The sequence below is a fragment of the Rattus rattus genome, chromosome 5, assembly GCF_011064425.1.
Source record: "Rattus rattus isolate New Zealand chromosome 5, Rrattus_CSIRO_v1, whole genome shotgun sequence".
NCBI classification, from domain to species: Eukaryota; Metazoa; Chordata; class Mammalia; order Rodentia; family Muridae; genus Rattus; species Rattus rattus.
Window position 1 is genome coordinate 89986042 of NC_046158.1, and position 12571 is coordinate 89998612.

Sequence of the window (12571 nt, forward strand, 5' to 3'; positions counted from 1 at the left end):
GCTGCACTACCAGCCCACTCCTGGCTCTCTTTTACTCCACCCAGCTTAGCTCCAGGATGGGAACCACCAGCACTGATCCATCTTCTTTTGCCTACCTACCTTTGTTCAGGGAGGGGGTCACATTACCAGCCCACTACAAACAACCTGGAATCCATGGATAAAGGATACACAGACAGCTTTAATCTTTTAGAACTGGTCAGTTAGGCACAATTGCTGGGCTCAGAAATCCTCTGCCTGAAAAGGCATGCCTTTACTAATTATTATCTCCATTTCTCCTCCTGCCCTAAACTTACTGGTTTGTATCAGCTATCCCCCCTCTAAACTCCATGGCCATCCACCCATAGCAGAGTCCCTAGCTGGGACACACCTGTACCTTTCATCCAGCAATTAGCCCTTGACTTTCTTTACTGACAAGTCAAGAACCAATTGGGGAACAAGATTTTAGCAACAGAATGTTCTCTTGCACATAGTTTTTGGAATCCCAGATAAATTTTAGGATAGGTTTTCTTTTCATTTCTATGATGACTAAGATGCAACTTTTTACACCATCTGAAGTCCTCCCAGGAAATCTGCTGTACCTAGTGCAGCAGTTAAAGAACTCTTTCAAATAACAACGGGAGCTGGTACCTACAAGAAGTCCAGTGGACTCAGGACCAATACGCTCTACTAAAACTCACTTCCCTTCTGGCCCACACCTTCCTCCTGGAGAGATCATCAGCTTGTATGCTCCTCTGAAGACCTCAGAGTCTGAAAACATCCCAGAAGATCTATTACACACAGCTCAACAGGTAAGGGTCCTTCCCAAATAACCACAACAGCTGGGACTCTCCCCCACCTCCAGGAACCCAGCAAACTTGGGAAACATCATTTATGCTTCTTGTCCCTTCTAGTCTGCTCCTTGCACAGGGGAAGATCATAAGTCTGACTGCTCCTCTGAAGACCCAAGAGTCTGAAGGCTTCCCAGAAGATATGCTTTATCCTGGGCAACAGACCTCACATCCTGAAGACTTCCTAGGATATATGCTTCACCCAGGGTAACAGATCGTTGGTGTGTATGATCTCTAAAGAACTCACAGTCTGATGCTCATTCCACATTCTGATGCTCTCCTAGGAAATCTGCTACAGCCAGGGCCACAGGACTAGCAGGAGACCTACAGCAACCCAGGGACACAAGAGATAGGCTCCAGACAGAAAGACCCAGAACAGTTAACACCAGAGACAACCAGATAGTTAGAGGCAAGTATAAGACCATAAACAAAAGAAGCCAATATACTTTGTCACCATCAGAACCCAATTCTCCGAACAAAGCAAGCTCTGGATACCACGACACACCTGAAAACCAGGATCAAATCTCCTGAAAATAATTCAGTCCTTTAAGGAGGATATAAATAACTCATTAGAAATCCAGGAAAACACAAGTAAACAGGTAAAAGCCCCGAAATAGAAAATAAACTCCATGAATAAATATAGGAAAACACAATCAAATATGTGAAGGAATTGAACAAAGCAGTCCAAGACCTAAAAATGGAAGTAGAAACAATAAATAAATAAAAAATTGAGACAATTTTAGAAATGGAAAACCTAGGAAAGAGGTCAGGAGCTACAGATGAAAGCATCAACAACAGAATACAAGAGAGACGACAGAATCATGGGTGTAAAATATACCGTAGAAGATATTAACACAATGGTCAAAGAAAAAAAATAAAGAAACTCTTAAACTAAAACATCCAGGAAATCCAGAATACAATAAAAAGACAAAGGCTAAGAATAATAGGAATAGAAGTGAGTGAAGATTCAACTGAAAACATGTTCAACAAAATTATAGAAGAAAAATTCCCAACCTAAAGAAAGAGATGGCCATAAATGTTCAAGAAGCCTACAGAACCCCAAATAGATTGGACAAGAAAAGAAAATGCTTTCATTACATAATAAGCAAAACACTGAATGCACAGAACAACAAACAAAAATACTATTAAAAATGCAAGGGAAAAGACAAGTAACAAATAAAGGCAGACCTATCAAAATTACATCGGACTTCTCAACAGTAACCCTAAAAGCCAGAAGATCTTGTACATAGGTCATACAGACTTTAAGAGAACAAAAATTCCAGGCCCAACTACTATACCCTGCAAACTCTTAATTATCATAGATGGAGAAAGCAAAATATTCCATGACAAAACCATATGCAAACAATATCTATCTACCAATCTAGCTCTACAGAGGATTCTAGAGGCAAAACTCCAGCACAAAGAGGGTACATACACCAAAGAAGAAACAAGAAATCAATCATCTCACAACAAAACCAAAAGGAGAGAAGCACATACACTTAATACCACCTACAACAACAAACATAACAGGAACTAACAATCATCTGTCTTTAATATCTCTCAACATCAATAGACTCAATGCCCCAATAAAAAGACATAAAATAACAGACTGGTCACACAAACAGGATCTAACATTTTGCTTCATATAAGAAACACACCTCAGTAACAAAGACAGACAGTATCACAAAGTAAAATGCTGGAAAAAAAGTCCTCCAAGCTAATGGTCTCAAGAAACAAGTGGGATTTACCATCCTAATATTCAATAAAATAAACTTTCAACCAAAAATCATTGAGAGAGATGAGTTAGCACATTTCATATTCATCAAAGAAAAAATCCACCAAGAGAAAGAAAGTCAATTCTGAACATTGATGCCCCAAATGCAAGGGCACCCACATTTGTAAAGTAAACTTACTAAAGCTGAAAACACACACCGAACCCTATACAATATTAGTGGAAGACTTCAACATTCCACTCTTACCAATACATAGGTCATTGAAATGGAAGCTACACAGATACATAGTAAAACTAATATAAATTATGAACCAAATGGATTTAACAGATATATACAAAACTTTTCACCCTAAAACAGAAGAATATACCTTCTTCTCAGCATCTCATGATACCTTCCTCAAAACAGACCACATAATTGGTTACAAGACAAGATTCAACAAATACAAGACAACTGAAATAATCCCATACATCCTATAAGATCACCATGTACTAAGGCTAGATAGACTTCAATAACAACAAAAACAACAGAAAACCCATATACACATGGAAAGTGAACAATTCTCTACTCAATGATAACTTGGTAAGAGAAGAAATAAAGAAAGAAATTGCAGACTTTATGGGTTGGGGATTTAGCTCAGTGGTAGAGCGCTTGCCTGGGAAGCGCAAGGCCCTGGGTTCGATCCCCAGCTCAAAAAAAAAAAAAAAAAAAAAAGAACCAAAAAAAAAAAAAAGAAATTGCAGACTTCTGGGAATTCAATGAAAATAATGATCTAGCATGCCCAAATTTATGGAATACAATGAAATCAGTGCTAAGAGAAAAATGCATAGCACAAAGTGCCCTCATAAATAAATTGGAGAGATTTTACACTAGCAACTTAACAGCGCACCTGAAATCCCTAGAACAACAAAAAAAAAAAAAAAAAGAAAGAAAATTGAAAAATATTTAAAAAAAAAGAACAGAAAATGCAAACACACTGAAAAGCATTAGATGGCAGGAAATAGTCAAACTCAGGGTGGAATTAAACCAATAGCAATAAGGAGAATTATACAAAGAATCAACAAAACCAAAAGCTAGTTCTTTCAGAAAGTTAAGAAAATAGATGAACTCCTACCCAAACTAAGGGACACAGTGATAATCAAATTAACAAAATCAGAAATAAAAAGGGAGATATAACAACGGAAACTGAGGAAATTGAAAAAAATCATCAGATCCTACTATTAAAGCCTGTACTCAACAAAACTGGAAAATCGAGATGAAATGAATGATTTTCTAGACATACCAAGGTAAATAAAAAGCAGGTAAACTATCTAAACAGTTCCATAGCCCTGAAAGAAGTAAAGGAAGTCATTAAAAACCTCCTAACTCCACCACCCCACACCAAAATTATGCCAGGGCTAGATGACTATAGTGCAGAATTCTATTAGACCTTCAAAGAGCTAAAACAAGCATTTCTCAAACTATTCCACAAAATAGAAACAAAAAGAACACAATCTAATTCATTCTATGAATCCACAATTACTCTAGTACCTAAACCACACAAAGACCCAAAAGAGAAAAAGAACTTCAGACCAATTTTGCTTATGATTATTGATGCAAAATACTCAATAAAATTCCAGCAAAATTCAAGAACAGATTCAAGGTAATCCTCATCAAAATTCCAAAACAATTTTTCAAAGACATGGAAAGAACAATTCTTAATTTCATATGGAAACACAGAAAAACCAGGATAGCAAAAACAATTCTTAACAATAAAAGAACTTCTGCAGGAATCACAATCCCTAACCTCGAACTATACTACAGGGCAATAGTAATTAAAAAAAATTCTTGGTATTGGTACAGAGACAGATAAGTTGATCAATGAATAAAATTTAAGACCCAGAGACTAGATCTTTGTTATAGAAGTCAAAAATATACAATGGAAAAAAGAAAGTATCTTCAATAAATGGTGCTGGTTTAACTGTAAGTCAATATATAGAAAAATGAAAATAGATGCATATTTGTCACTTTGCAAAAAGCTCAAGTCTAAGTGGATCAAGGACATCAACATAAAACCAGACACACTGAGTCTAATAGAAGAAAAAGTGGGAAAGATCCTTAAATTTATTTGCATGGGGGAGAAGGTGTGGGCATATGGAGGAATTCCCTAAACAGAACTCCAACAGCTCAGGCTCTAAGATCAAAAAAATTAATAAATGGAACCTCATGAAACTGTAAAGCTTTTTTTAAGGCAAAGGATATAGTCAATAGGACAAATCAGCTACCTACAGATTGGAAAAAAATCTTCACCAACTCCACATTTGATAGAAAGCTAATATCCAGAATATATAAAGAACTCAAGAAGTTAACCTCCAAAAACCAAACAACCCAACCAAAAAAATGGGGAATAGAACTAAACAGAGAATTCACAACAGAGCAATCTCGAATGGCCAAGAAGCACTTAAAGAAATGTTCAAAGTCCTTAGTGATCCAGGAAATGCAAATCAAAATAACCCTTAGATTCCACTTTATACCAATCAGAATGGCTAAGATCAAAAACTCAGTTGTCAGCACATGTTGGCAAAGATGTAAAGAAAGAAGAACACTCCATTGCTGGTGGGATTGCAAATGGCACAACTACTTTTAAAATCACTCTGGAGGTTCCTCAGAAAATTGGATATAGATCTACCTGTAGCCCCTGCTGAACCACTCAAGCATATACTCAAAATATGTCCCACTATACAATAGGGCCACATACTCCACCATATTCACAGCAGCCTTATCTGTGATAGTCAGAATCTGGAAACAACCCAAATGTCCCACAAGGGAAGAATGGATTCAGAAAATATGGTTTATTTATACAATGAAACACCATTCAGCTGTTAAGAATGAGAATATCACAAATTTTGCAGGCAAATGGAACTAGAAAATATCATCCTGAGTGATGTATCTCAGTCTTAAAAAGACATGCATGGTATCCACTAATAAGTGGATATTAGACAAAAAAGTACAGAATACCCAGGGCACAACCCACAGGACTCGAGAAGGTTAAAAAACCAAAGGATCCAAATGAGAATGTCCCAATCCTACTTGGGCAGGAGAAGAAGTCAATCATAGGAATGATGAGAGAGAGAGGAAGGGATCTGTGTAGGAAAGGGGACAAAGAGGGGGAGAGAGGAACATGATCAAGTACTGGGGCATGGACAGAACTGAAGCCCTGAAGGCCAGCAATGAGAATGGAAACAGACATGCTCTGGAGGTAGGAAGAGGGGGACTCTCTAGAAAGTACCAGAGAAATGGGAGGTGAAATATTCTCAGGAGTCAAAGGGAGGGACCTTAGATGAAATGCCCAATAGTGGGGAGAGGGAACTTGTAGAGTCCACTTCCAGTAGAAAGATAGGGCATCAAGTGGTCATCCCACAGTTAAAAAATCTGATGCAGAACTGTTCCTGTCTAAAATTACTATAGGAACAAAAATGGAGAAGTGACTGAGGAAAATATGGTCCAGTTCCAGTGACCAGCCCAACCTAGGATCTATCTCAAGAGGAGGCTCCAAGGCCTGACAATGATACTGATGTGCTGTACTGGTGTGCTTACAAACAGGAGCCTAGTGTGGCTGTCCTCTGAGAGGCCGATCAAGCAGCTGACTGGGATAGAAGCAGATATTTACACCCAACCATTGGACTGAAGTTGAGGACTCCTGTGAGGATTTCTTGTATTAGTGAAAATCTGGAGGAAGCTGAGGGGCAACCCCATAGGAAGACCAGCAGTCTCACCCACCTGGACCCCTGAAATCTCTCCAACACTGAGCCACCAATCAGGCAGCAGACAGGAGATAGTCCAAGGCCCCTGATGCATATACAGCAAAGGACTGCCTGATCGGGCCTCAGTGGCAGCAGGTGTACCTAACCCTGGAAAGACTTTGGGGCCTCAGGGATTGGGGAGGCATGACAGGGCAGGGGAGATCCTCTTGGAGACAGGGGGAAGAGGAATGGAATGAGAAACTCAGGAAGGCCTGACCAGAAGGGAGCAATAATTGGACTATATAAAAATAAAAGTAATAAAATAGATAATTAATTAATAATAAAAATGAAATGTTAAAAAGATGCCACTTTTGATTAAGATTGCACTGAATCTTAAATAGCTTTTTTGGTAATGTTCATTTTTATGATATTAATTCTAGCAACCCTTAAACATGGGATTTCTTCCCATTTTCTAGTTTTATTTCTTTTTAAAATATTTAATGTTTACCTGTCATTATTTTTATGCTTGAATATATATATAATATACATATATATACATATATATCAACTCTTCTTAAATTATACATTTGTCATTCATTCCTTAATTTATGTATTATTGCAGTATTATTTTAAATGTAATATTAAAATAAATATATTTGAACTATACATTTGTGTCACTTTTTCTTTAAATTTAATTTGATGGGAGAGGTTGTAGGCAAATGGCTCATAGGATGAAAAAGGTTTGTTGTGCAATTCTGGAAGATGGAGTTCAATCCCAGTATACTCATTGAGGTGGAAGGAAAGAATGTATTTCACAAAGTTGTTCCTACCTTCCATAAATATACTACAACTCACATGTATACATATATAACTAATAAATACTTTAAATTTTAACAACCTATTATATTTTAATATGAATTACACCTAATTCATGCCTTATAGTATAACTTAAGTAGTAACAGATAAGACTGAATTACTCAACCAAGTGACTAAGATTTCCTGACAATTTGACACATCCTTGTCATTCATTAGGGAACTTCACTTACAGCATGGCTTTTGTTCTGGTCATATCACACACTGTTCAGCACATGACCTCTTATACCTGTAAAACAATTTATTCACTTTGACGAGATAAACAAAGTAATATTAGGATAGCAGAAAACATCTCCTTGGTCCTTATTGGTTAAGTGAATAAGTTTGAAAAACAGGTTATGTTGTCTCTTCTGGGGTGATTAATAAGAATATCTAATTTTGCACATATGTAGCATATGATATCACTTTTAACAGAGAAAGTCCTAAAATATGTCCAAGATAATTACATCCAGGGTTCAAATAAATTAACCCATGGGACAACTTCAGACAGTGAATAAATGCCAACTTTAGGAGGTGTGTTTCCAAGAGGCTGACTCTGCATGGTGTAGATGTCTTCACAAACACACATCAGATGGAAGAAATGATCTTGGAAAAAAACGCAAGTTTGGTAAGTCATCTCATTTCTCCAACATTCTCTAAAATCATTCTTGAATTATGTCTCTGTATCTCTTTTACCAATTCCCATTCTATGGGGACTTAAGCTATGTTTCTTTGCCTTCTGTCATTTTTAGCATATAATTAATGAGATTTTTCTACCTTTCCTAGAGAAGGTAGAATCCATGCAGACATTTCTGTGGATTATCATCAGTATGAACACAACCAGGAAAGAAGCGCTCTCTCTCTCTCTCTCCCTCTCTTTCTCTCTCTCTCTCTCTCTCTCTCTCTCTCTCTCTCTCTCTCTCTCTCTCTCTCTCTGTGTGTGTGTGTGTGTGTGTGTGTGTGTGTGTGCATGCTTCTGTCCCTTAATCAGGTTCAGTGTTATTGAATCATAGAGCATACTATAGATAGGATAATTTTCAGCTCAGAAATAGAAGTAAATGTAAAAGCAAATCAAGTGGTAAGAGGCATAACACTTGCTCATTTCAGAATGCATATTAACCAATCTGCCAACAAACATTAGAAGCAACTGTGGGACCACTCTTTAGTCATGAGAATCTATCACCAAAAATCAACTAAAGGGAACAACCTTAACTATATCCACAGATGTGTCAAAAGTATAGATATTCACGGTATTGCAGAGTTTAGAACTTCGATACAAAACATTCTACATGTAAAAATCTGTAATCATAGAAAAAATACTTCATTTAAATGTTAATAAAAGTACCCTTTGGTGAGTTTTTATTGTTGAATTTTTTAATTTTATTCATCTAAGAGCCAAAGTTATCATTTTTATAAGATTTATCACCAAGATAAACAAAAATTACATATAAAGTATTAGAAAATTCTATTGAGTTTAGATCCTTTAAAATGCTTATAACACTCCTGAGCAAAGAAAGAAGAAACATGAAATGCTTGTTAGGTTTCCAGAAAATGGTCACCATGGCTAATACCTCCTTTCCATCTACATATCCCATAGTTACCGAATAGGTGTATGTCAACTCAGAGGAACTGTTAAGTATAAAGTATTTTATGTTTTTCTATTTTCTATTTCTATTTTAGATGCTAACTTTCAATGTGAATGTCAGATTTGTCTAGTGAAGTCATTGTCCATGTAGTTGATGAACAATTCTTTGTCTGTAGTCAGTATCCACCTAATTATTTTTTCCTTGCCTGCAGGTTATTTCTAAAGACACACTAAATAAAATGAATGGAGGTAATCAGTCTCTGGTATCAGAATTTGTGCTTTTGGGTCTTTCCCAATCACAGAATCTTCAGGTCTTACTCTTCATAATATTTTTGATGGTTTATCTGCTCATTCTATCTGGAAATACTATTGTCATGTTCTTAATCATCACTGACAAGAATCTCCATTCTCCCATGTACTTCTTTTTGGCCAACCTGTCCTTTGTTGATATGTGGCTTTCCTCAGCCACCACTCCTAAGATGATTACAGATTTTCTCAAAGAACCAAAGATCATTTCTTTTGCAGGCTGCATGTCCCAGGTCTTCTTTGACCATTGTGTTGGTGCAGTAGAGATGCTGCTGCTGGTGGTAATGGCTTATGACCGCTATGTGGCCATCTGCAAACCACTCCACTACTTCACTATTATGAACCTGAAAAGATGCACTGGATTGGTGTTCACTTCCTGGGCAATTGCCTTTGTGCATGCCATGAGTCAGCTTTTGGCAGTTGTGAAACTGCCTCTCTGTGGTCACATGGAAATTGACAGTTTCTTCTGTGACATACCACTTATAATCAAGCTAGCTTGTATGGATTCCCATATTTTGGATATTTACATGAATATTGACTGTGGGTTTGTGGTTGTAACCTGCTTTATTTTGTTGCTCATCTCCTACACATATATTCTTCTCACTGTTCGCCAGAGCTCTAAAGCTGGTGCATCTAAGGCTCTGTCCACATGCACTGCACATATCACAGTGGTGATGATCTTTTTTGTGCCCTGTATTTTCATCTATGTGTGGCCCCTCAGTATCACCTGGTTTGACAAATTTCTTGCTGTATTTTATACTGTTTTTGCACCTCTCCTAAATCCAGCCATTTATACACTGAGAAATAAAGAAATGAAAAATGCTCTAAAGAAGTTAAAAAACCATTTTATGAACAATAAGGGAAATACTTAAGAGCAAGAAAAGTCATTGTAAATATTTCAAATTGACAATTCACTGAAATTAATACAAGTTTTATAATTTGGGAATTAAGTTTGTATGTACAATTAATTACAATCTTTGCACATGCAATATGCTCAGTAAAATTCTAGAGATTAAACATTTTAATCGTATACAACATTTTAAATTATTTCTGATTTTGTTAAGTTGCCTTACTCCCAGGAAAATTACTGAACTAATTATTACAGCTTCGATAATTTAAAATAAGATAAATGTATTTTAGGCACAGAGGTAGCATATTTTGTACAATTCAATTAAATGTTTCTCTAATGTCAAAAATATATTATTTTTACCTTATTCCAGATTCCTCCCAAAACCCTAAGAGAGGAATATAAAATTTTTGAAGTATAAAACAAGGAATAAACTATACACTAATAGCACTGAACTTTCTATACTGCAGATTTTATTGTCTTAGTGACAATGACATATTTTTATAAAGAAACCTAATTCTGATGTTATCAATCACCTGAATCTCAAGAATTAAAATTCATTTCTAAATTATTATTTATTATTTCAATAAAATCATGAACTATAATCTTTCTGAAACAGTGACCATGAACTTCTTTGCTAATTTCTTTCATAATGAAATACTTCTTATAGTTATATCAATAATTCAAAAAGCCTGAGAGGCGGTGAATCATTTTATACAATGTTAACATTTATTTGTGAATAAAAATTTAAATATGTTTTTTGATATTTAAAACATTTTTACATTGTTATATACTTATAATGTGCATGGTAATGAGATACAATGCATCTTTTATTTCTCAAGATATGAAGTCAAAAATAATATATACCCTTTTTTCTTTTAATAGAAGGGAAAATACAATAGTATTGGTAAAATAAACAAAATATATTTATGAGTGCTAGCTGCCTGTTTAACACTATAATGTGTTTTTATGACAAATTCATTTATTATTTTCTTCAATTAAATTGTATTTTTTATCCCTCTCAAACTTGATGACAACCAATAACTATTACTTCTATACATTTTTAATTTTTTTTATTATTCTCTCATATATTACATCCTGAACTCAGTTTACCCTCCCTCTTATCCCTCTAGCTTCTCCTTGAATATCTTCTATTCCCCAAATTCATTGTCCCTTCACCTCTTCTCAGAAAAGAGAAGGCCTCCCAGGGATTTATCCAAGTGCATCTATTATTATCTCAAATAGTTGAATAATTGAAGACTTAAAAAAATCTATTAATTTTTTTGGTAATAAAAACTTGAATTTTTCTATAGTTGAAGGATGCAGAAAATATTTTTCCAACAGTTTTCATTAGTTAAATGTTATTGAACAATTTACTAAGATCATAACTTTTTACTAAAGATAATAGCTCCTGCTAAATAAAATGCCAGAAAATTCAAATTGTTTTTACATGATTTATATATCATGGTTCACATTCTATTTTTCCAATGGTATGATTTGTGAATAATTCTGCTATGCATTCTGAAATGGAGATATAAGTATATTTTGGCACATAAATAGCAATACATAAGATTCAGATGTACATTTGATTACCTCTAGCTTAGCTAGAGTGTCTATTGATATTGATAGGCATAAGTGGCACTTTCAGGAAGCTGGCCTTATTGGAGTAGGTGTGTCACTGTGGGCATGGACTTAAGATCCCTACCCTAGCTGCCTGGAAATCAGTCTTCTACTAGCTGCCTTCAGATGAAGATGTAGAACTCTCAGATCCTCCTGTTCTATGCCCTCCTGCATGCTGCCATGTTTCCACCTTGATGATAATTTTTAGATACATCTGTTCTCATCTGGCATTCCAACAACATCCTCAAAAAATGATCTGTGTTCCCTTATGTGAGCAGACTGTAATTCCAAATGGAAAACAGTTGTTTAGCCCATGATAACCAAACCATTCTTAAACAAGTATGCTCATCTTACTTGACCAATCAGTCTTGTATCATGCAAAGTTTAGTGATTGCTTAGACCCATGTTTTCCTTTCCCTTCAAGTAGCCTGAATAACTTCTGGTACTGTTAAAGCTAGCCAGAAGGAAGTTTCCTATGATCCTAGAAAACAGACTAATTTTCTTTTATTTATTTTTCTCTCAAACAATCCATCTTGACTGCACTCTTCCCTTCTTTCCCTTCCTTCCCTCCCTTCCTTTCCTATCCTCCTACCAGTTCAATACCTACCTCTCCTCTCACCGAGAGTTACTCTACCTCCCTTTCCATTCAGAAAAGAGCAGAAAAGGTCACCTAGTGATATCAACCAAAACATGGCATAACAAGATACAATAAAACTAAGCCCAAATCCTCATATCAAGGCTTGACAAGACAACTGAGTAGGAGCAAAACCTTCCCCCAGGCAAAAAGAGTCAGAGACATCCCCACTCCCACTGTTAGGAGACTCATAAAAACCCCAAGCTAAACAACCACAACATGTGTTTACACATGTAGCACAGATCCATTCAAGCTCCATGATGGCTATTGTTGCTTCATTCTCTGTGATTCTTTATGAGTCCTGCTTAGTTCATTCTATGACTCATGTTCTCCTGATGATCTTGAAATCTCTGACACCTATAATCCTTCCTCCCCATCTTCTGTGGGTTTTTGTGACTGTAGGTCTCTGCAATTGCTACCAGCAAATGCCAGAGGAAGCCTCTGTGAT

The 12571-nt window shown here is 36.0% G+C and overlaps 1 protein-coding gene across 1 annotated transcript; it reads left to right on the top strand.

The window, feature by feature from the left end:
• Nucleotides 1–8952: 8952 nt before the first annotated feature.
• Nucleotides 8953–9894, top strand: LOC116900557 (olfactory receptor 4K14-like). Its single transcript, XM_032902283.1, has one exon. The coding sequence runs from the start codon at nt 8956–8958 to the stop codon at nt 9892–9894; it is 939 nt and encodes a 312-aa protein (XP_032758174.1). The 5' UTR covers nt 8953–8955.
• Nucleotides 9895–12571: the final 2677 nt, after the last annotated feature.